At 42.4% G+C, this 24,915-nt stretch overlaps 1 protein-coding gene across 3 annotated transcripts; it reads right to left on the bottom strand.

The window, feature by feature from the left end:
• Positions 1 to 5,855: 5,855 nt before the first annotated feature.
• Positions 5,856 to 24,254, bottom strand: TTC5 (tetratricopeptide repeat domain 5). 3 transcript variants are annotated; one of them, XM_059181053.1, is made up of 10 exons: positions 24,171 to 24,254; positions 20,170 to 20,350; positions 18,556 to 18,767; positions 18,044 to 18,194; positions 16,900 to 16,991; positions 14,944 to 15,000; positions 14,246 to 14,392; positions 13,855 to 14,069; positions 9,178 to 9,322; positions 5,856 to 6,474 (listed from the first exon to the last, which is right to left on the bottom strand). In XM_059181053.1, the coding sequence occupies exons 1-10, from the start codon at positions 24,219 to 24,221 to the stop codon at positions 6,355 to 6,357; spliced, it is 1,371 nt and encodes a 456-aa protein (XP_059037036.1). In that variant the 5' UTR covers positions 24,222 to 24,254; the 3' UTR covers positions 5,856 to 6,354. The 3 variants fall into 3 exon arrangements, with proteins under 3 accessions (XP_059037036.1, XP_059037037.1, XP_059037038.1); XM_059181054.1 differs by having other exon boundaries at positions 20,218 to 20,350; XM_059181055.1 differs by lacking the exon at positions 9,178 to 9,322.
• Positions 24,255 to 24,915: the final 661 nt, after the last annotated feature.

Raw genomic sequence — 24,915 nt, 5'->3', positions numbered from 1 at the left:
ATCACAAGTGCTTAGAGAAACCATCTGGAAATAAAGATTTGGGAAAATTGGTAATTCATTTGGTAATTGAACACATAGCTCTGAATGAAACAGTGAAAGCAGAATGTTTCGAGGAAGAGAAGCCACAGGCCACAGGTAGAACTCCTAAGGCCACCATTGTTTAAATATGGGAAGAGGAAGTGTACATGCAGGAAGTAGGACTCAGGAAAATTCTGACCTCACACCAGGGCTATGCTCATCCACAAATCAGAAACAGTGCTTATACTGGCAGCGTTCACCGCACTCATGGTTATTCTCTCAGATTGAGCACTCGGCGTTTTGTTTCACCTCTCAGTTCTTCTCCTAATCACTATAATTAGGCCTCTTTTCCATTCCCTGCAGTACCTAGTTGTAAGCTTCAACTTCTGCAACCCTTGGAGGATCCTCCTCCTGGCAGTTCCGTGTTGGATTGCACTGTGTCAGCCTGCTGAGCTGGAACTACATTTCTAAGTATCCGCTGCCCTTCACAGTTCTGGTTTGGAGTGGGCCAAAAAAAGCAATTTTCACAAGACCTACAAGGTGGAAATCAATCAGTAGTCATTACTCCGAAGGTCGTTGTGGCAAGAGGTGGTGACAGACACAGAAGTGTCAACAAGTTCCAATTTGTTCTCACTCTCCCCTACTCTCCTGCTCTTCTTTATAATGGACGGGCAGGCCAGTGGTGGGCAGGCCATGCAGACTGTGTTTACAGTGGAATAGCCTCCCAAAGACACCTCCCTAACTTCCCTCTGCAGTCCCATTTCAGGGGCTGGTTGTGCTTGGCTTCTCTGACTGGCTGGGGACTCCTAACTTCCTCCTGCCCTCTGACAAGTGTAGAAGGTCTAATTTGTATGATAAATCCTTTATCCCGTAACTCATAAACGTTCTGCTCCCAATTATACCATGGACTGATATATTCCATCCTCTAATTCCCTAATTTTGACCCCTATATTCCATATTCTGTTAAGAATAGCGCAATTTCCACTGTCTCTCTTTTTTTTCAAGATTTTATTTATTTGTCAGAGAAAGAGAGAGAGAGAGCACAAGCAGGGAGAGCCACAGGTGGAGGGAAAAGCCTCCTGGGCAAGGAGCCCAATGGGGACTCAATCCCAGGACTCTAGGATCATGACCTGAGCCAAAGGCAAATGCTTAGCAACTGAGCCACCCAGGTATCCCTCCGATTTCTTTGAAAGGCTAGAGACCACATTGACCTGCAAGAGGAGCAACTACCAGAGCAGGAGCCCAAAGGATACAAACACAGTGATTCAAAGGGGCACCTGCACCCCAATGTTTATTGCAGCATTATCAACAATATCCCAACTATGGAGAGAGCCCAAATGCCCATCGACTGGAGAATGGATAAAAATTCACACACACACACACACACACACACACACACACACACACACACACAGGAATATTACTCAGCCATAAAAAAGAATGAAATCATGACACTTGCAACAATGTGGATGGAACTAGAGGGTATCGTGCTAAATGAAATAAGTCAGTCAGAGAAAAACCAACATCATATGATTTCACTCACATCTGGAATTTAAGAAACAAAACAGATGAACAGATGGAAAGAAAAAAAATGGAGACAAACCATAAGGTACTAACTACAGAGGACAAATAGGGTTGTTGGAGGGGAGGTGGGCAGGGGATGGGCTAGATGGGTGATGGCGATTAAAGAGGGCACTTGTGGTTTGTCTCCCTCCCAACTCTTAATCTCACAAAACAAACTGAGGGTTGCTGGGGGGAGGGGGTTTGGGAGAAGGGGATGGGATTATGGACATTGGGGAGGGTATGTGCTTTGGTGAGTGCTGTGAAGTGTGTAAACCTGGTGATTCACAGACCTGTACCCCTGGGGATAAAAATATATGTTTATAAAAAATAAAAAATTAAAAAAAATAAATAAAGAGGGCACTTGTTAGGATGAGCACTGGGTGTTATACATAAGTGATGAATCACTAAATTCTACACCTGAAACCAATCTTACACTATAACAGGAATTTTAAAAACTAACTAGAATTTAAATAAAAATATGAAACAACAACAATAAAAAAAGTCAGGTACTGATAATTTTATATGCAAGTTTTACCAAGAAAAAGATAAACTGATTTAAAATAAACTTTTCGGGATGCCTGGGTGGCTCAGTGGGTTAAGCTGATGCCTTCTGCTCAGGTCATGATCCCAGGGTCGTGGGATCAAGTCCCGAATCGGACTCCTTGCTGGGCAGGGAGCCTGCTTCTCCCTCTGCCTCTGCCTGCCACTCTGCCTGACTGTATGCTCGCTCTCTCACTCTCTCTCTCTCTGGCAAATAAATAAAGCCTTAAAAAAATAAAATAAACTTTTCAAATAAACGTGTAGAAGAAATACTCTTTACTCATTGTATGAGGCTAGCATATGTTTCATATCAAAACAAGACTAGAGGGGCACCCGGGTGGTTCAGTGGGTTAAGGCCTCTGCCTTCGGCTCACGTCATGATCCCAGGGTACTGGGATCCAGCCCCGCATCGGTCTCTCTGCTCCGTGGGGAGCCTGCTTCCCTTCCTCTCTCTCTGCCTGCCTCTCTGCCTACTTGTGATCTCTGTCAAATAAATAAATAAAAATCTTTAATAAAAAAAAAAGACTAGATTATGTGCTTTTTATATACACTTGATCTTAGATTCTACACCTGTTTTGAGTATTTGCCATGAAAAGGTGTTATAAATTATCCAATGCTTTTTCTGCATTTAATGAGAAGGCAAATAATTTTTCTCCTTTAATCTGCTAATGTGGGAAGTAGAACACTCAACTTTTAATTAATAAACCAAACTTGCATTCTTGGTACAAACCTTCCTTAGTCAGGATATGTATTTTTGTATATATTGCTGGACTCACTTGAATACAATATCTGTGGGTCATGAGTGAAATTTATTAGTTTGTGAGTTTACCCTTTTTATTAAATATTGAAAATATTTCCTTTAAGTATAGAAACAAGACCAGGATGCTTGTATTCAGCATCACTTGTATTCAGCATACTGGAGGTCATAACTACACAGAAAAGAAAAGGTAACATGTAAAAGGACTGGAAAGGAAAATACAAAACAGTCATTATTTGTATGCTGAAAACCCAACAGAGACAACAAATTATTAGAATGAGAGATTCTGAAAAGGTCACAGCTATGAAAAATATATAAAACAGCCAGTTGGGGGTGCCTGGGTGGCTCAGCTGGTTAAGCATCTGCCTTCAGCTCTGGTCATGGTCCTAGGATCCAGCCCTGTGTCAGGCTCCCTACTCAATGGGAAACCTGCTTCTCCCTCTCCCTCTGCAGCTCTCCCTGCTTGTGCTCATGCGTGCTCTCCCCCTCTCGCAAATAAATAAATAAAATCTTGAAGAAGAAAAAAAAAAAGCCAGTTGTATTTCTATTCCCACACATAGCAAATGTAACTTTTAAAATGACACTATTTACAATAGCACTGAATACTATTTAGGAATAAATTTAATAAAATATATATGAGGTGCCTGGGTGGCTCAGTTGGTGAAATGACTGCCTTTAGCTCAGGTCATGATCCTGGAGTTCCAGGATGGAGTCCCCCATCAGGCTCCCTGCTCTGCAGGAAGTCTCCTTCTCTCTTTTACCCTTCCCCCTCTCAAGCTCTCTCTTTGTCTCTCTCAAATAAAATCTTAAAAAAAAATAAAATATATGTAAGACTTTTGTGGGAAAAGTATATAATTATATTGAAAGACATTGAAGAAGATGTAAATAAATGAAGAAAATCATGGATAAGAAGATTCAAAGTTATAAAGATGTCTATTTTCCTAAACTGATCTATATATGGAATGCAATCCCTTCCTCCGCCCATTTCCCCTCCCCCCCTTCTCATTAACTCTCTCTGGGCTGTGGGGGGAATAAGTAGCTCCAGGTGGTGATGATGCAGTTGGTCTGGGGACCAGTCTTTTGAGAACCACTGCTATTAAAGAAACTCTTACACTTACACATTCAGGACATGTGCAGAATATTAATAATGTGCTACCCTGACAACAACAAGCCCAAACATCCTTGAACAGTAGGATGACTAAACTGTGGCACAATCATACAACGAAATATTTTCCAGCTGTGAAAATAAATGAGCTCATGGAGAGGCACACAAGGGGTTCTAAGATACTGGGGATGTTCTAGTTTATAAGCCAGGCAGACATTTTCACAGGTATTCTAATTACTCTCTAAACTACGTACACATTTGTATACTCCCCTGAACATGTACTTCATCTTAAATCTTTTAAGTTCTGTTTCACTCTACTGTAGAGGTCGTTTTTAGTCAAACAGGCTTGAGCTTTAGAAGATAGAGAGGCCCACAGCCACCCCTAGGGCCCATCCGGCGCCCCACCTCAAAATTTCCATAGGCCCTCTCTGACCAATGTGCTACTCAAAACCAGGCACAGCTAAGAAAAACAGAATTCCATGGGCCGCATTACCTCCTCACCTTCTTGCTTTAAATACAGCCCCCACCCACTGCCTCGAGGCAGACAGCCCCTCCTCTGCCCTCCTGCCTGCTGCTCCCTAGTGGTGTAGTCAATAAACTTCTCTCCTTTTCTGCCTCAGGTCATTCTTTCACCACCTGCGCCACCAGCTTCCAACCGATGGCCGATGGCCGCCCCACATCTGGGGGCCCCCATCCAATGAAAACACCCCATTTAGGCACATTTTTCTACTGTCTGGTCCTAACACCAAGTATGTAAAATCACACCCAGGACTTAGGTAAAAGGGCAAGTGTGACTGGCTCTCATCTCTCTACTGACTCACACATCGCACCACCCCCACAACCTCCCCAGTTGCTTTCAGCCTTTTCTCAACGCATTTTGCATCCCTTCAAGTTCCTGATTGCTCTCCCATGCCTGCCTGCCTGTAGGTCTCAAAATCAACGCCCAGAACTGCACACAAAACTCCACGTGTGGGCTGTGTTGAAAACTCCCTGGCTACTAGATTCCAGTGAATTACAGTCGGAAAACAGAGCTTTTTGCAACTGTGCACATGGACTACTCATACTAACTTTATCTACTAAAATTCCCAGTAAGTTTTCGCACATGATGCTAAAGAGACACCTATGAAGTTAGCCTTTTGGGACCAAAACAATGACTTCAAGCTTTTATCTTAGATTCGCCCCTTGTAACTTCTTCAGTTTTATCATCCATTATTATCATCCATTTAGCTTATTTATCACCCATTCTCTGAGCAGTCCTCGGAGTTTTATATTCTTTATAAAATTAATGAGTCACCAATGATATTCAAGCCAATGATCAAGAGCTCAACAAGACCGTGGTACCTGAGTGGCTCAGTCAGTTAAGTGTCCCACTTGGTCTTGGCTCAGATCATGATCTCAGGGTCTTGAGATCAAGTCCCAAGTCAGGCTCCACACTCAGTGGGGTCTGTTGGAAGATTCTCTCCCCTATTCCTCCCCCTACCGTCTCCCTCTCAAATAGGTAAATAAATCTTAGGAGGAAAAAAAACTACTACAAAACATCACTATAATCTAAAGGAACTGAATACCTAGCTCCCTCTGGTCTTGCAGCCCAGTAACACTATTAGAATATTACTGTCCTCTTGTACCATGGTGAGGGCCACCCCTAGGGATGACAGAAGGATGAAATGGTAGGAACCTATTTCCCAGTGACTTTGTGGGGTTACCATTCCTGCCTTGGGCTGCCTGTTGTCAGAATTCTTTTAACTGGGAGAGAAATGAACTATTTTATGTGAAGAAAAAAAAGGGTGGTGTGGGGTGGCAGGGGAGAGTACAGATTGAAGTGATCCTAAAACCAAAATCCAAGCTTGGAGAGAATAAAGCCAAACTACAGTATTATTTTTCTCCAAACAAATTTAATTCTGTTCTAGCCCCAAAGAAGGGGAAGAATCTAAAGTTTAAAAATAAAAATAAAAATTGAAAAAAAAAAAAAGCCATTAAAAAATTAAGCCCCCTCCCTCAGCAATAAATACTGAAATGATATATACACATGAGGCTTAGGAGGGAGGCAAGAACAAGAACCTTGGGAACACCATCCCATGGCAAGATCCCACACTTCTACCAACTCCATGCTCTTTGCCTAAAACACAGAAGAGCAATGAAAGAGGCTGCAGGGATTACACCAAGGAGTGTGTGGCCTCAGGGAGAGCTTGAACAGGATAAAAGGAGGAAAAGAAGAGACACATAGTGTCTCACAGGGCAGAGGAAAGGAAAAGTCATCATCTCAAACATCCCCCGCGGCCTGGCTGAGTCACGGGGTGTAGGTGGTCCAGTTGCTAAGTGCCTGTGAGCTTCTCCTCTCAACCCGACTCCTTAGCATGCAAGTCAGGTAAGGTCATTCACACTGGGGCCGAGATGCCACTGTGGCAGCAGCCTGACTGCTGGAGCCCTGAGGCTTCCCATTCACCACCAGCAGGAGGGGTGTCTCCACACGAACACTGGAAAAGGAATAGTCCTAGAAAAGACAAACACACAGAGGCTCGTTACAGATCCTAAGATGGAAGCAACTTCAGCACAGGAATACACCAGTGGGGCTTTCTCCCCATTCCTTCCCCCTCAGGACATACACCCTTACCTCTATCTCACATTAAAGAAACAAAGCTGAGCTACCATAGGGGGGTCTTTTTCCCCAAGTTTTCAATCTTCAGAAGGAAGATCTGGGGGAAGTAACACGCCAGTAACACCACTACAAGAATGGAACAATTCTCTGAAAAAAGACAGGTTCCGGCAAACAGCCTAGCAAAAGGGCACCACCACCAGCTCTCACAGAATCTGCCCTTCCTGTTGTTTCCTGACAAAACCAGATACACAGAGGGACACTGGGCAGGCTCAGTCAGTGGAGCATGAGACTCTTGATCTCTGAGCTGTGAGTTCGAGCCCATGCTGGATGTAGAGCTTACTTAAAAATAAAATCTTGGGGGCATCAGAGTGGCTCAGTCATTAAGCATCTGCCTTCAGTCAGGTCATGATCCCAGGGTCCCGGAATCAAGCCCCACATCAGGCTCCCTGCTCGGTGGGGAGTCTGCTTCTCCTTCTCCCTTTCCCCCTGCTTGTGTTCCCTCTCTCACTGTGTATCTCTCTGTCAAATAAATAAAATCTTTTAAAAATATAAATAAAATAAAAGAATCTTAAAAACAAAAACCCAGATACACAGAGCCACCAGTAAAAATTCTGAGAAACTCTAAGTTCAAGTGTTTGTAAGGCCCGAAATTAATCTGCCAAATATAAATTTGAGTTAACTCTCCTTTTGCATCAGCAGGAAGAAACAGAATGTGTAGTTTAGACATTCTTCTAATAACAGAAAAGAGAGCTCCCTTTACCAGTTCAAATGTATTTTAAGTTATAAAACATGTTAAAAAAAGATCTTTATCCAAAAAATACTTTCCCACCAGGAGTGTGAAGGCAGCCCTTTTAAGTCAAAGTAATGAGGTGAATTAAATCAAATTTTTTTAACATCCTAACAGGAATATGGGCAATAACCAAAAAAAGAAAAAAAAAAGCTGATTTATAAAAGGAATATAGTCAATAAACATCTGATAAAATGTCCAACCTCACCAATCATCAAGAAACCAAAGCAAAACAATACTGATGCTGTATTTTTCATGTAAAAGCAGCATATAATGTTTCAAAGGTTTCTCCCCAGAGCTGAGAAAACTACAAAGAAACACTCACTCACATCTACTGTTCGTAAGAACTGGTACGACATTCCAAAAATTAACTTGGCAATATGTAGCAAAAGTCCTAGAATTCTGCATACCCTTTAGAGCCAGAATTCAACCTTAAAATTCATTTAAGTAAATAATCCTGAATACAGACAGATACAAATTTTTTCACTACAGTACCTTTATGACAGGGAGAAATTAGAAATAATCTATATCTGGGGGCAGTGTATTTTTTCTGTAAATGGCCAAGTAACAGTTTAGGCTTTTCGGGCTCTACAGTCTCTGTCACAGAACTATTCAACTCGAACACTGCAAAAAGCAGCCACAGACCATCATGAACAAATGAGCATGGCTAGGTTCCAAAAAAATTAATTTGTGGACTCTGAAATATGGGTTTTCTGAATTTTCAGGTATCACCAATTATTGTTCTTCTTCCAATTGCTTTTATTTGAAAATACAGACACTATTCTTGTCTCACAGACCATATGAAACAGGCAGGGAGCCAGATTTGGTCAATAGGCCCCCAGCTGTCAACCCCTAATCTAAATGTGAAAAATGGTTAAACAGCAACTCATGTAAGATTTCTGTGATGATGAAATGAGCCAGTACAGGCAAAAAAGCTCTTAACCCAGCATCTAGCAGTCAGTTAAGTTTTCAGTAAATGTTAACTATCATCATCGTCCTTATCACCACCTCTGCGTGTCCATTTAAAACAATGTTGTAGAATATGTAAAAACACAGGAAATGTTCACAAACATTACATATACTATTCCGCTCTTTTTAAAAATAACATATGAATGTGCATGTACAGATTTATGAAAAAAAAGACAAGGTGTACAGATGAAACCACAAACAGTAATAACATCTGAGTGATAATATTTTGGTCCAGTTTTTTAAAAATTTTTGTTGAGATAACTGGCATCTAACATTGTGCAAGTTTAAGGTTTAAACACGTTTATTTAATGAATTTATATCATGGAATCTGATGACCACCACGGTGCTAGCTAACACCTCTATCGTGTCATTGCTTTTTTTGTCATGGGAACAATTAAGATCTAGTCTCTTGGCAGCTCGGAAGTATATAATACCATGTTGTTGTCTGTAATCACTGTGCTATGCATTAGGTCTCCAGGACACATTTATCTACTGCAAGTCTGACCCTTAAACAATATCTCCCTAATATGCCCACTCCCACAGCCCCTGGCAACTACAATTGTAGTCTCTGTTCTCCTAATTTCAGCTTTATTACTTTCCACAGAGAAGTGATATCATACAGTATTTGTCTTTCTCTGTCCAGTCCTTTTTTAAAATTCTTTTTGTTTACCAGTAGTTTCCCTTTTTAGTAAAAAAAAAAAAAAAAAAAATTACATGTATGCATACGTATACACACATATATATACATATATATGCATTATTTTACATATTTGTTAAAGCAAATAAACTCAGCTCCACTTTCAGAGCCTATGAGCTGGGAACAAATCCTGGCCATCACTCACTTTTCCTTTGTGCTGAATTTGGTGAAGCCGGAGGTTGGGCTCGGGAATGGCTACAGAGTCCCCAATGAGCACTCCCCAACTCTGTACCATGTTATACACCATCACTGCATAGCAAGGTCCATCTGAATCTACCAGGCCAAATGTACTGCCAGGTTAAGATGGGTTAAGGGAGGGGTGGGGAGGAAAGTGGGCAGGAAAGAAGAGCAAAAACAGTGGTTTTAAAATACCAACAAAATAAACAAATGCTTTCTCAGTTACTTAGAACACTTATGACAGGTAACCATCATCCACAACGCACATCTGAGTCCTCATTTTTCATACATATATAATATCTTTGATAAAGATTACGCACAAGACTCATCAGTCACTTTGCCACACACTTGAGATGTATGCACGCTGGGACCATTCAAAAAATACTAATAATGAACCAGCTCAAAATGTGGCAGCTGCAACTTTATTCATGGTCTATCAATTTAACCATCATAACCTTCCAATTCTCTAAGCATCACCACCAATGTCACTGAATCCCACAAACTTTCAGTGATTACAGATCATGTGTCAAGCTTTGTGCTTAGTGAGAAGACACTGATCCAGCTGTGAGTAAGCTTACAGTCTAGCAGGAGTGAGACACTTAAACCGTCACTTACAAGACAAGTGTGAGAGGTGCTAGAACAGTTTCTCCCTCATGCTGAGTTCAGTGAGGCCAAAAGTGGGACCATGGGAACCCAGAGGAGAAAGCAGGGGAGGTTTCCTTGAGAAGGAGAGCCTCAAACGGAATGTAAAGGATGAAAAATTATCTGGGTTACAAAAAGAAAACTAATCCTCAGTAGGAACAGAAAACCTCTGGGGGAATGGGAATAGGGATTACCTGGGAAGGAACACAAGAGAACTTTCTGAGGTGCTGGTAAGTAATGCGCTCTATCTTGACAGGTGTTTGGGTTACATAGATGTATGTTAGTCAAAATTTAGCAAATGTACACTAAGACTTGTATATTTCATTCTACATAAATTTTACATAAAAAGAAGAAAACTAAATACTGAACTCTAGTTAATGATTACATGCTTAAGTATTTAGGGGAAAGTATGTTGATCTTTGCAATTTACTATGCAATGCTCCAAAAATAAGATGGATTAATAGATTAATAAGGGGACATAGAGATACATGAGGAACCAAGTAAGGTATTAGTGGTAAAATATGGGTGGTTGGGTATGCAGATATTTTTTTTTAAGATTTATTTTTTAAGATTTATTTATTTGTCAAAGAGAGAGAGAGAGCACAAGCAGACAGCGGCAGAGAGAGAAGCAGACTCCCCATTGAGAAAGGAGCCCGATGTCGGACTTGATCCCAGGACCCTGGGATCATGACCTGAGCTGAAGGCAGCCACTTAACCAACTGAGCCACTGAGGCATCCCTGTTCACTGCAAAATTCTTTTAATTTTGCTGTGTTTGAAAAGTTTAAAATAAAATGTTGGGGGGGAAATGTGAGTTGTATCAAGAAGCAGCCAAAAAGGGGCACCTGGGTGGCTCAGTGGGTTAAAGCCTCTGCCTTCAGCTCAGGTCATGATCCCAGGGTCCTGGGATCGAGCCCTGCATCGGGCTCTCTGCTCAGCAGAGAGCCTGCTTCCCCCTCTCTCTCTGCCTGCCTCTCCACGTACTTGTGATCTCTGCCTGTCAAATAAATAAATAAAATCTTTAAAAAAAAAAAAAAAAAAAAGAAGCAGCCAAAGGGGGCGCCTGGGTGGCTCAGTGGGTTAGGCCTCTGCTTTCGGCTCAGGTCATGATCTCAGGGTCCTGGGTTCGAGCCCCACATAGGGCTCTCTGCTTGGCGGGGAACCTGCTTCCTCCTCTCTCTGCCTGCTTCTCTGCCTACTTGTGATCTCTCTGTCAAATAAATAAAATTTAAAAAAAAAAAAAAAAAGAAGAAGCAGCCAAAGGATTATCCAGACAGACATGAGCTGTGTGTAAAGGTATGGAGGCATGAAAACAGCCGTTCTGGAACTACAAAACTATGCCAAGACAGGAACAAGAGGCACAAGCAGGAAAGTGAAAAAAGAGAATGGAAAGAGGCAGGCACAGAGCAGATTATGAAGGACTTTGCATGCTAAGCTAACCTAAGAGTTCAAACTTTATCCTGAAAGTAAGCACAGGAGTAAGAAGGGATTTTATACAGGAAATGGCATCTAACATTGTGTTGCTTCTCTACACTGTGAAAATATTTCTCCGCACTGTGGAGCACTGGACAAAAAAACAAGGAGTCCAAAGACCTGTCTGGAGAAGCAATAAGGGGCTACATTGTGTCCACAGAGAGAGGGAGGTAGGGGAATGTATTGGACTTGATGAGTGCCATAATGCATGAGAATGGAGAATTCCAGAACAACTTCCAGAAGTCTTAATTAAGTGACTGAGCAGAAGTGCACCACTGATTGACAAGGAAGTCAGGGTGGAGAAACGGTTTAGAGAGAAAGAGAAAGCAAGCAATTTTGGACATAGTGAGTTATACATTTCTGTTGGGAGCCCAGAGGCAGCTGGATATAGGAATTCAAAACTTAGAAATGAGGCTTGGACTGGTGATACACCTGTGAGCATTATGGGGGCAGCCACAGCCTTGGATTTATACAACATCACCAAAGGAGAGGACCTCTAAAGATGGGAAAGAACTGGGGCTCATGCCACCACTTGGTACACCCAAATTCATAACCAACACTGCAAGCAAGCCCAGCACTCTGCTAGTGAATCCAATCAAAGCCTCAGAACCCTCTACACAGTATGCTAGGCAGCCACAGCTAAGCGATAGAAGCTGGCACCTATTTGCCATCCTGGTAAAGGGAGAAAAGAGGAAAGGACAAAAACAGCATCTTTCTGGACTTAATATTTGGAAGTTAAGAAAAAGAGAAACCGAGGAGTGATAAAATATTTCCTCAAGACCCCCTAAAATCCACATTTGTCCATCTCTCCTTCTCATTCCTCTCAGTGTTCAGGTCTGCTCTAGTTAACTAAACTTTTCTATACTACTTTCTTGCTCTTCAACTCATGCATCTCTAGAGAATGCCATGGAGAAAGTTCAGGCATGTAACAGGAAGTATTTGGATTTGGATGAAGCAGAAAAGATATGAAAAGGAAGAGTGAGAAGGAAGTCAAAATGTTGTAAAGCCACGCAGTGGAAGCCACTGGACCAAACACTGGTGATGCTAGACAAAATAAATTCAGTAGAAAACCAAAAAAGGAAACCATTCAACAAGGGATCAGAAAATAAGGGTAATGACATGGACTAAACTGGAATTTTTCAAGAGCTAAAAATTTTTTAAGTGAAGGACACCTGGGTGGCTCAGTCAGTTAAGCATCTGCCTTCAGCTCAGGTCATGATCACAGGGTCCCAGGATGGAATCATGCATTGGGCTTCCTGCTCAGCGAGGAGCCTGCTTCTCCCTCTCCCTGTGCTTGCTGCTCCCCCTGCCTATGCTCTCTCTCTCTCTCTCTGACAAATGAATAAAATCTTTTAAAAAAATAAATATCTAAGTGCCTAGATGGCTCAGTCAGTACAATGTGTGACTCATGACCTCGGGGTTGTGGGTTCAAGCCCTGCACTAAGAGTGTACAGAATACTTAAAAATAAAATCTTTTTTTTTTAAACTATTTTTTTAAAAATTTATTTATTTGACAGACAGAGATCACAAATAGGCAAGATCACAAGAAAGGAAGAGAAGCAGGCTTCCTGCTGAGCAGAGAGCCTGATGCGGGGCTCCATCCCAGGATCCTGGGATCATGACCTGAGCCGAAGGCAGAGGCTTTAACCCACTGAGCCACCCAGGTGCCCCAAAAATAAAATCTTTCAATGAGTCACTGAACACTGTATCAAAAACTAACAGTGTAGGGGCGCCTGGGTGGCTCAGTGGTTTAAGCCTCTGCCTTTGGCTCAGGTCATGATCTCAGGGTCCTGGGATCGAGCCCCACATCGGGCTCTCTGCTCAGCGGGGAGCCTGCTTCCCCCTCTCTCTCTGCCTGCCTCTCTGCCCACTTGTGATCTCTGTCTGTCAAATAAATAAATAAAATCTTTAAAATAAAAAAAAAACTAACAGTGTATTATGTTTGCTAATTGAACATAATAAAAATAAATAAAAATAAAATCTTTAAAAAATACATATTTTCTGAGAGAATGTTCTTAACTCATTCTCTCTGCTAGACTGTAAGCACCTTCACTTGGATCCTTTACATTTCACTCCCTACCACACATATATCAGATGCTCAAAAAATATTTGTTGAAGAACATCTAAGACTATCTTCCCATCAGGCCTTAAATTCTAACCTAAAGCTAACCTTCCAGAACTGCCTAGGCATACCTAAGTCCCAACAGAACTGAAAACTTCTGGGATCATGAAAACACAAAGAGGCAGGAGAATTTCTAGGTTTTCAATACTAAAAACAGTATTCAAATTTTAGCTATGGATGCAGGACTCCAGAGCACCAAGATCTGGGGGAGGGGGGCAGGTGATGACAAAATCTAGGGAGAGATCTGTGAAACATCTCCTAGATAATACCTGCTCATAGGACAGTCAGAGAGCGAAGCAGAACGCACTAACCTGTGACCACCAACAACTTCCTCACTGTCAGAAAAGGGCCAGGAAGTAAGACCCATTAGTTCAAAAGAATGAAAAAGAGGAAAGGCAAGAGAAACTCACAAGGGGACTTTCTCCTCTGTGGTGAGGCTGAACACCACCTTTCCTAGGACCACGGCACCACTGTTCACCCCAGGCTGTAGGGCACTCAGTGGCTTAAGCTCCAGGGTCAATTTCTGCCCAGAGGCTGATTGGTAGCGCCCATCGCCACAAGGGCCTAGATGGGCTGGGCGCAAGCTTCCCAGCATGCTCTGCAACTTTTTGGTCTTCACCTTTCCCTGCAAAAAAAAAAAAAAAGAAAAGGAAAAAGATAAAAAGCTATAAACTAGTTACTGTGAGAGTCTATTCCTACCCACTTCTGTAGACAGAGTCACTACAAATGAAGCTTATTTTATTCTTATTGTATTGACCCCCAGGAGAAGAAAAGCAGGATCCAGACTTTTGACACCTTTACCTTGCTCTCAAGGAGGCTGGTTAATCTATTCAGGAATTCCAGAAGTTGCTGCTCTCGTCGCCGGGGCTCTGGCCAGGCAGGGTCCAGTGCTGCAGCCCGAGAGAAGCCCTCCAGGGCCTCCCCATAATTCTCTTCATATTTATGTAACTGCACAAAAAGTAAATGAAAACCTCCCAATTACATGTGTATCTAACACAAACTATGCCAGGGGGAGTAACAGCACAATGTGCTAGGAACCTACAGAAATAAATTGTTTTCTTTCTAGTGGTTTCCCTGATCTATGAGAAACAGCCTAAATAAAGAATAATGCTTTACATCCCTCCTCCTGGCTCAGGGGATCACAAATCCTGAAGATGGAATCGTTTCAAAGACGCTAACTTCCAAATTCAAAGCTAGTTACGCTGCATACAGTGGGTCATTCTATTTTTGTATTTATAACGAACATTTCAGAAGAGTCTCCTAAACTGTTCCTCCATCCTCTGTGTACCCTCCTGCCTCCTCGGCCCCCTCCTCTTTCCTGCCATAGACTCGACCAGATCCTAAAGTCAAACTGGGCCAACCCTCTCTTGAAATAATGTGGCTTTTCTCTCATAGTTTGTACTCAGCCCTGTCCCTATGAATACTCAGTTATTATCCCAGGCAAAGACTTAGATGTCACCTAGGTGACTTGCAGATGACCACCACCCCACAGGTCTTACCGTTGCCCTGTTCAGATGAAGATCAGGATTGCTGCAAGCTGTCCTGTCAACCTTCTCCTGTAGCAGGAGAAAAGGACGATCAGTGGATCCTGTCTCATTCTTACGGATGGCCATGCCCAACATAGCCTAGTCCTCTCCCCCTGCAAAAATTTGAGTTTCTTCCTTGTCAAAATGTTACCTATACCCACACTGTTATGCAGTAACTGGCTGAGTGGTATATTACATAGTCCCTGACACCTTAAGGAGGTAAGGGTTTGGGGGTGCATATGAAACTTTGAATATAATTTATCCATGCAATAGTACAAAAATAAACGTATAAATGCATTTTGATTAAAAAAAAATTTTTTAATGTTGATATAATGGTATAAATGAGAAAAGCCTAGAAAAGAAATGTCATCAATTAAATGCATTTCCTGTGCCCATTAACCCCGCTCCAGATACAGGTAGAAGCATGTTTCTACATTCAAGCCCCTTCAAAATCCACTGAAAATCAAATTCTGATTCTCTAATTTAAATAGATGACCAGAAAAACCACAAGAAAGTGCAGAGAGATGTGAAGAAACTGCTATGTCCATGGCCACGCTCAGCTTATTTTTCTGATTATGTTCATTGCCTAGCACATTATAAAAGTAAAAACAACATGGATTAAAACTGTTTAAATGGGGACACCTGGGTGGCTCAGTCGGTTAAGCTGCTGCCTTTGGCTCAGGTCTTGATCCCAGAGTCCTGGGATTGAGTCCCGCATCCGGCACCTTGCTCGGCAGGGAGCCTGCTTCTCTTTCTGCCTCTGCCTGCAGCTCTGCCTGCTTGTGCACTGACTCTCTCTCTTTCTGACAAATAAATAAATAAAATATTTTTTAAAAAAAAAATCTGTTTAAATGGTTGGTTCAAACATGTTTAAAAATACAGGTTGGGTAAAGAAATCAAGAGTTAAAAGCAACAATTTAGTGGAAGCCAAATATAAAATTTTTAAAGAATACACCGTTACTATTTTTGACAATGTAAACATCCACCAAAGTAAGAAATTAGACTAAAATATAACTCCTCTGCCTTCAAGTTCCCTGATGGAAAAAACATCAGTCCCTCAACTACAAACATGAACAGAAGGTAGCTATATTCTCTATTCTGTCACACAGAACAAATAAGTAATACTAAGTTAAAAGGCAATTATTTAGGTCAAGACAAGCAAGAAAGCAAAAAATGAGAGATGAATATGAGACCCAAATAAAAACTGCTTAGAAGGCCAATGTGAACCTTCTTATAAGGAGTAATCAAGAGCTCAAGCCTGAAGGAATCCCCCATGTAAGCGACTGTTGATAGAAAAACAGCCTGAAAGGCCTAAGCAGAACATGAGCTCCACTGGATTGATCCTGAGGAAATGATGCAGAGTAAGCTAGACGCTGTTTCCTATTTTAAAGCTTTCATTTTTAAGTAATCTCTACACCCTACATGGGGCTTAAACTCACAACCCTGAGATCAAGAGTCTCATGCTCTACCAGCTGAGCCAGCCAAGTGTCTCCACTGTTTTTGATTTTAGCCTATGGGAAACCCAGAGTCATAGTGTCTCGTGGTTAATTGCAAGATAACACTTCATTTATACTTAAGTATTAGAGCTTTCATTTTTCTTTAAGCACATATACAAATATTAATAAACATTATTTTTAATATAGACTTTTTTCCCCACCACAAAAGATGAACACATTGGGATGGGTTCTGGGATTTGGTCATAAGTGCCCGCAGGAAATCCAGGTAGTTCAAAGAGCTATCTAGCACTGAGGCACCCTTTAAGTAGCTGCTAATACCCCAGTTATAAGAAGAAATAAGTCACCCCTGCAGACACAGCTTTGCAAAACCATGCACAGTTGATGCCACTGATTACCATCCATGTTGCTTGCTAAAGAGCCACACAGAAATCTGAATGACACTCTTGCTTCTGTTGTGACCATAAATACTTACTGCTTGGGCATAGGCACTGAGGGCTTGCTGGGAGATCTTAGGGTTCTGGCCAGTATTGAAGTAAAGAGAAAGATATGCATTCCCCAGAATATCTGAAAGAGAAACAAATGGATTCTGGTTCCTCGTGTAAGGGGCTTGGAAGTCACCACTCCACCCTGGTGGACTGAAAAACCCACAACTCTTCTTGGATCCATAAGACAGGGAAGAACACAGGGCAAACTACTGCCCCTAAAACTGGAGACAGACAGGCAAACATAGGTCCTGTGGCTCACCAGGGCAGAAACTCACGAGGCGCAGGAACCAGTGCTGAGGTAGGAATACCTCAACTGTAACTGACGAAGAGCTGAGGGTTCAATGTGACCAAGTCAGGGAGTCAGAAACTCCCGGGGTCCCAGGCATAAGGAGGTCCCCACAATATTGTGAGATTTACCTCCAAAAGCTCAACCAGATTCGTACAGCAAATATCCAAGAAAAATCCCCTTCTTTCCCCTACTTCCAGCAGGGGAAATGGGAGAAAGAACTGTTATGAAATATGCTACAGCACCCTGTTCTTCACGAGGCCTGCTCTCAGAAGAAACTAGCTAACTAGAGCCTAACTAACCTAAGGAAGGAAAATTTCCATCTGGCTGTAGCCATCCATATGGGAGAGGGGAGGCACCCAGCCGCAGCCCACTCAAGCCACCCTGCCCCACCTAAGTAGGGGGAAAATCCTACTTAGTGGTGAGTCACTTCAGAGCCCAGGTTCAGGATATGACCTATTTTGGTTACCCTGAAAAGACTCTCTGAAAGGTCCCCCATCTGACAGACCCCAGTGATAACACCATATTTAGTATACTCCAAATTCCACTGGGATAAAGAGGTGAACACAGAGCCAAAGCAGAAACCTGAGCAGACTGCACAAAAACCCTGCCTTGCTTATGTGGAAACATAAGGGTCCTCTCTTGGACGAAAAGATCCAAGAGTTCCTAGAACCGTGGTTCATCAAAATACCTATCAGGCTTCTTCAAAACAAAGATGCCCAGGCTTGACATTAAAAATCAGACCCAATAGGCGGGCTCCAGAAGATTCTGGCATGTGTGGCCATGTTGAGAACCACTGCTCTAGAAACTTGTGGGACTGTGGGAGATCTTTCAAGAGCACTCACACCAGGAGCGGCCATCGTGGACATCCATCTGCACAGCCAACTTAGCCTGTCGGACACTGTCCATGACATGACGAGAATGTTCATCTCCAGTGTCAGTCCGCAGCTGGCGAAGCACCATGGACAGGTTTTGAAGAGAGACCTTGTTCTTGCACTGCAAACAGAGAAGACACATACACAACCTTCCTGATTCTAATCTCCTTTCCAGATCTTTTCTATCTTAATCTTCGAAATCTAATTTCTCATCTTGATTCTTAGCACTGTCTACAAGGATCAACTTGGCTGTTAATTTTTCTTCACTTCTCATCTACCCCTGAAACGGATCCCATCATCTTCTTCCTTTCTCAGTCTCTATCCCTGTTTTCCTCAGCCACGTCTGCTCCCTGACTCTTCCTCCCCTCTGATTCCATTCTCCTAGTTCTAGTACAGTCCTATTCTGGTATTCACATCCTAGGGAGATTCACAGAACCAAAAGAATGTCGGCCTTCCCATCTGTGTTTCCCCAGATGGCTCACATGGGTCAGGGCTCCTGAGAAGCAGGTGTGGGCAGCCGCAATATCGCCTTTCTTCCAGTACACCTCTCCCAGCTGGTTCCAGGCTTCCACCAGCTTGGGCTCCAGCTTCACAGCCTTTGACAGAAGCTCCTCAGCCTTAGGACTGTAGTCTGGAGTCACATTCAGTGCCTTCCCAGTCAGCATCAGAACCTGTGCCTTGCCCTGGACAGAACCTAGGAGGAAGGGGAAAAGAGGAAATTGGAAAAACCCAGGCAGTCGTAGAGAAGACCAGAGCACTTTTCTCAAGAAATAACCTCAGATCAGCCCCAGGAATGAAATAGTTGAAGAAAATCTTTACGAACAAACCATTTATTGAAAGCCTATCAAGGCAGAGTAGTATGTTAGGTAATGGGGAAACAAAGAAAGTATTATCCCTACCTTGGAAAGGTTTACAATCTAGTGGAGAGGACAGAGCATATTCATGGAAGATTAAAACAACAATGAAAAGAGGCATACGCCAATAAATGGGCTTTACCAAGTGAAAAGGAGGGGCACCTGGGTGACAGTTAAGCATCCGACTCTTGATTTCAGCTCATGTCATGATCTCAGCATCATGAGATCAAGCCCCACATCAGGCTCCATGCTCAGCAGAGAGTCTGCTTGGGATTCTCTCTCTCCCGCTGCCCCTCCCTCACTGACTCCCCACCCCAAACAACATGCTTGCTCACTCTCGATCCCTCAAATAAATAAATCTTTAAAAAGATTTTAAAAAGAAGTGAAAAGGAGAAAAGACAAGATCCTCCAGTTAAGAAAATGATGTACACAAAGACAGAGAGGCAGAAACCCATGTGGCATGTTCAAGGGAGAATAGATAGTCCAACCTGAAAGACACAAAAAGTTCCTCTGTTAAGTAAGTAGTCAGAGATAAGGGTAGAAGAGAAAAAAAAAAAAAAGAAAGAAAAAAATGGTCAATGAGATCTGAATACCAAATTAAGGTGTTTAGACTTCAAGCAGTCAATAGTAGGAATCTTTGAATATACTTGAACCAGGAGGCAGGAAAAAAGGTAAGATTAAATACAGGAAGTAATATTTAGAAAGATAATTGCATGATCATTGCATATACTAATTTGAAAGTAAAAGAAATTAGAGGCAGAAAGGTCAGTTAAGAGATTAAGGGCTCCTGGGTAGCACAGACAGTTGAGTGTCCATCCAGCTCTGGGTTTCAGCTCAGGTCATGATCTTGGAGTCTTGAGATCGACCCCTGAGTAAGGCTCACTCAGCCAACAGGGAGTCTCCTCCCCCTCCCCCTTGCCCATCCCCCAACTAACACACACACTCTCTCTCTCTTTCTCTCTCTCTCTCTCACACACACACACACAGACACACACCCTCTCTCTTTCCCCCCTTCTCAAATAAGTAAATAAATCTTTAAAAAAAAAAAAAGTAGTTTAAGGAACAGTTATGTTCTTTTTTTTCATGGCATCTGCTATAATCAAACTTCAGAAAACATACTTTAAAGGACTAACAGGTAGCCATCCTACAGAGGGGCCCTCAGAAGAAATACTCTGTTGTACCATCCTGTAGCAACCACAAATGGGATACAAAAGGGTTTACAGAGGGAGAGCAAAACTCTACCGCATTTCGGTGAAGGGTAGGGGGTTGCGCGCTCCTTGCCATTCATACCCACTACTTCCTCCATCTGCTGCAGGGTCTTCTCCATCTCCTCCCGCACATCCTGTTGCTTCCTTCCAGCATCCTCAACACCATGGGTCTCGAAATAGCACTCTCGAAACGAATACAGCTGATCCACCAGTTCCTGGGAAGCATAAGAATGGTACCATTAAGAGGAAAGAATGCCAGGCATGGAAATTGGAAACTGGCTAGCCATACCAGCTCTGTTCTAGAAATACAGATCTGCTCTCTCATTGAGGAATAATGACACAAGAGGCAAGCAGACAGGTCTCCCAAAATGCCACAGATCATGAAGAAAAGTAGCCAGGTCCCAGACCACTCTCGTGCGGTCCCCTGCCCGTCTCAGCACCATGATGATTGTTTTCTCTCCTTCAGCCCTAGCAAGGCTTCCAGCATGACTAAGCACTTCATGTACCACAGTCAAGAGGAGGGAAACACTTTGCAACTGAGATAAAACAGAGTTAATAAGGTAATAAGGTTATTGGTCCCCAGAGCATAGAACTTCGAAATGCACCCTTAAAACTGGACTTCCTAACAAAAACAATCCTATCCCTGATTTTTCTTGTACTAGTTCCTGACCTTTGCAATGATGATGACCAACACAAGAGAACCATTGCTTTCCACAACAAACAGATCAATTTAAGTTTGAGGATCTTGGTATTTTTACAGGATTTTGTTTCTTTAAATATTTGTGGTTTTTGTTGTTTTGTTTTGTTTTTGTCAAGTCACCTTCTGGCTCTCTTGCATTTGACCCAAGTAAATGTTCCCTTTCCTACTTTTTTTTAAAGATTTTATTTATTTGTTTCAGAAAGAGAGAGAGCATGAGAGGAGAGAAGCAGACTCCCTGCTGATCAGGGAGTCTGACATGGGACTTGATCCTGGGACTCCAGGATCATGACCTGAGCTGAAGGCAGTTGCTTAACGAACTGAGCCACCCAGGCACTTCCCTCATTTCCTATTTTAAATGCCTCTGTCTCTGAGTCTTCCTGTGACAACAAAGCCTTTCCACTATCTATTCTTTACTGAAACTGACCAGCAGCAGAAATACGTAACACAGTTCTCTCACATCTTAACTACCTCTACATCACATCCCAAACCCATCTACCTGTCTCCTTCTCACTAGGACTATCCAGGACTAAATCAGCACCATTACTTGCCTGGACTGCTGCAATAGCTTCTAACCTGGTCATCTTGTTTCTACTCTCTCCCATTCTCCTCATTGTAGTCAGGACGACCTTACAAAAATGTACATCACGTTTCCGTAGTGTAGTGGTTATCACGTTCACCTCACACAAAAATATACATCACATCACAAACTGTTTTCCACTACAGAGAGAATAAAATCTAACTCCTAATCACAGCCTAGAAGACTGTACGATCTGACCTCACACTACTATTCACCCTGCCACAAACTTCCTCTCCCTTCACTCTCACATGCTCTCCCTTCTACAAGAATCAAGCCACACTGGCTTTCACTCAGTTCCTCAGATCCAGCAAACTCAACCCCACCCTGGGGGTTCATACCTGCTATTCCCTCTGCCTGGACACTCTTTCCCTAGATCTTTGCACACCTCATTCCTCATTATCATTTAGACCTCAGTTCACTATAAACTTCTTAGAGAGGCTCTCCCTGACTACCCAAACTAAAGTAACCACCTCCTCTTCTGCCCACTGTTAATCATACTTATTTTTCTTCACAGTCCCTATCAGCTGAAATTAGATGGCCTATACAGTAACAGTCTGTTGTTGTCTCCACCCCTAGAATGTAAGCTCCATGAAGGGAGGGTCCTAATCTCCCATCCCCCAAGTTCAGAGCTATACCTGAGTGCCACAGAAGGGCTTAGGACGTGACAGGCTCTCATTAAAAAAAGTTGATGGAATGGCTTAACGAATCATCCCTGTCTCTCACACTCATGTGCTACACTTAATTTAAAACCCTGCCCACAGCAAAGAAAATGGACAGTACCCTCTGTAGTAGCAATTTTTCTCAAATATTCTTTGTGTTATTTTCAGGACTCAGCCTGCAGATTCTGATTTTAGAAGTTTTAGCAGAACCCAAACACCTTTTAACAAGCACCGCAGATGACTGTAATGAAAATGGCCTGTAAAACACACTTTGAGGGGCGCCTGGGTGGCTCAGTGGGTTGAGCCGCTGCCTTCGGCTCAGGTCGTGATCTCAGAGTCCTGGGGTCGAGTCCCGCATCAGGCTCTCTGCTCAGTGGAGAGCCTGCTTCCCTCTCTCTCTCTCTGCCTGCCTCTCCATCTACTTGTGATTTCTCTCTGTCAAATAAATAAATAAATAAAATCTTTAAAAAAAAAAAAAAAAAAAACACACACTTTGAGAAATAACCTTTTATGACATTCCTTCTGTCCTAAAATGACAAGGAAATACCACCATTCCCATGGATAGCAGTATCACTATCCTTTTCCTCTCCTCTACTCCATTCCCCCATTCCATTCCTGCACCACTCCTGTCCACCCACCCCAAGATACCCCAAGGTACTTGCTCAATCCATCTACCACAAATGAGCCCAGGAAAAGAGAGTTCTCAGCAAAACTTGTAACACAATTCCTTTTGCCCTGCAATCAGCATGGCTGTAAATTAAGAATTTTTGTGAGGGTTTCATTGTCTGCTTCTAGTCCTGAAAACGAATGTGCAAAATGAATATTTGGCTTTGTTGTTTTGTTTTGCTGGAGTGAACATTTTTAATAACTTCTTGTCTCATGGAAAAATTAATATATGTAAGTTGCTAAAATTCATGCAAGTACACATAAAAAAAATACAAAGTAAGAAGTTCCTCATTATCTCCCAAACAATCTCAGGGATAACCACTGTTTAGTATACATATACTAACATATATACACAATGCTTCCAATATGAAGCCAGGATTGATTTCGGCTAGTCACATTAGGAATTCCCCAGTCACCCTAGGGAACAAAATTAAATTAATCTCAGTCAAGTGGAAGTAAAATAAAGTTCACACTCTAAAAGGTGTTATTATCTTAGTCTCCTCAAAAAAACAAACAAATCTCACCAATGTTTAAACTTTTGTATTACAAGCCTTTAAGCAGGTTATAAACCTGCCACAGGTCTAATGTTTATTCCAGAGGGAGGCATCTGGCCAGCTCTGTCTGAATGAAGGGCATGCGACCCTTGATCTCCAGGTGGTGAGTTTGAGCCAAATGCTGGGTATGGAGATTATTTCAATAAATAAAACTTTTCAAAAAATAAAAATAAAAAATAAATTCTAGGCTGTCTTAGAACACAAAGAACTCAGTTTCTGAGGTTTAAGGAAAATCTTGGGTCACTGAAAGAAGGTAAAGAGCAAACAAGCAGTTAGTGGCTACCTACCAAGTACAAAAGACTAGTCCTAGTCACAACGGCAACTGGGTGGAATGTGGACCCCTGGGCATCAGATGCCAAACTGGGATTCCAAGTGTGCAAAAGAATCAAAACTGTGGAGTCCTGAGGGGACTGACCAGGATACTACTAGTGCAAGCTCTTACTCTGCTTGTTGCCCATTTCAAAGCAGGTAAGCAGCGAAGAAATGGCCTTTGTGGGAATCACAACACATAATAGCCCCTGCAGATCTACCACACACATGTATAGACTACTTGTGACGGGTGAACGGAGGGAGAAGAAAAACCTCCCTAAGAACGTGCAAGAATAAAGTTAGGAGCAACAAATCCTCTTCCACGCGGGACTGGAACTGAGTGTAGTCAGGGCGGCAGCAGGAGGTCCTACCACACCGCAGCGCTCCTCACCCGGCCCGGGAGGCTCCCCTCTCCCACCGACGCTGCACCCTCAGGAGTTGTTATAGTAACCGCACTGACACATGCAGCGTCCTGCATGCGCCACGGAATTCGCTGGTAGTACATAAACTGGGCTCCCCGCTTCTTCCCGAGTAACAAAGGCACATACAGATTTTAATCTATGGTCCCACCTGCAATTTCTGCAAGACCGGCTTGACTTCCTCGTCTTCATCAGCCATCATTTCCCAGCCACTCTCCGCTTCTCCGCCCCCAACTTTGTAACCACAGAGACTCATACCCACCCCACCCACCCCCCGCATCGTGGAGCCAGAGCGACATCTAGGGCACTGGAGGCTTATCTGCATCTGAGTAGAAAAGCCGGTGGATTAATGGGTTTGGTTTGGGGTTTTTGTTTTTGCTTTTTATGTGTCTAGACATTATTTAATTAAAAAAATTCATGGAGTAATTATACATTTAATAAATTAAAATGGCGGTTTCTGATTGCAAGAAAAAAAAAACAAAAAAAGTTTTCGTATAAGAATTACTATAAGGTTATAATGCAAATCCATTTTTTATTGTAAAGAGGCATAACATTTCCTTTATCCATCGTGTAATATCAAATACACCTGTACTCCCATAAAATAAATATGATTCTTTTGAGGGCAAAAAGCCAAATCAAAGACAAAATTGAGGAAAAACTCGAATAGTAGACTATGAATTCTACAGAAGACAAAAGCTCTGAGTTTAAATGTCTTTAAACTCCCTAATTCCTGACAGAGTTCTCCGAATATAGTTTCTCAGTTAAAGAGTAGCAAATTGACTTACTGGTTAAATTAACAACTCTGGAGCTTCCTGACAACAGCATAAAATAAGTGGATAATTCGGAGTAACTAGCTTTTGGACTTTAATTTAGTTACTTTGAAACAACATAATTTA

The sequence above is a fragment of the Mustela lutreola genome, chromosome 7 (genome assembly GCF_030435805.1).
Source record: "Mustela lutreola isolate mMusLut2 chromosome 7, mMusLut2.pri, whole genome shotgun sequence".
Classification (NCBI taxonomy): Eukaryota; Metazoa; Chordata; class Mammalia; order Carnivora; family Mustelidae; genus Mustela; species Mustela lutreola.
The sequence above is the reverse complement of the archived record's forward strand: the minus strand, read 5'-3'. Positions and strand labels throughout refer to the sequence as shown.

What these genes read in the sequence shown, in the direction of transcription:
- TTC5 (XM_059181053.1), bottom strand. Translation starts at nt 24,221, where the DNA reads ATGATGGCTGATGAAGACGAGGAAGTCAAGCCGGTCTTGCAGAAATTG. An exon ending in CTACCCTTCACCGAAATGCG is followed by an intron (nt 18,768 to 20,169) that starts GTAGAGTTTTGC and finishes CCTTCCTCCTAG; the next exon opens with GTTCTGTCCAGGGCAAGGCA. An exon ending in AAATTCAGCACAAAGGAAAA is followed by an intron (nt 6,475 to 9,177) that starts GTGAGTGATGGC and finishes TGTCTTTTCTAG; the next exon opens with GACTATTCCTTTTCCAGTGT.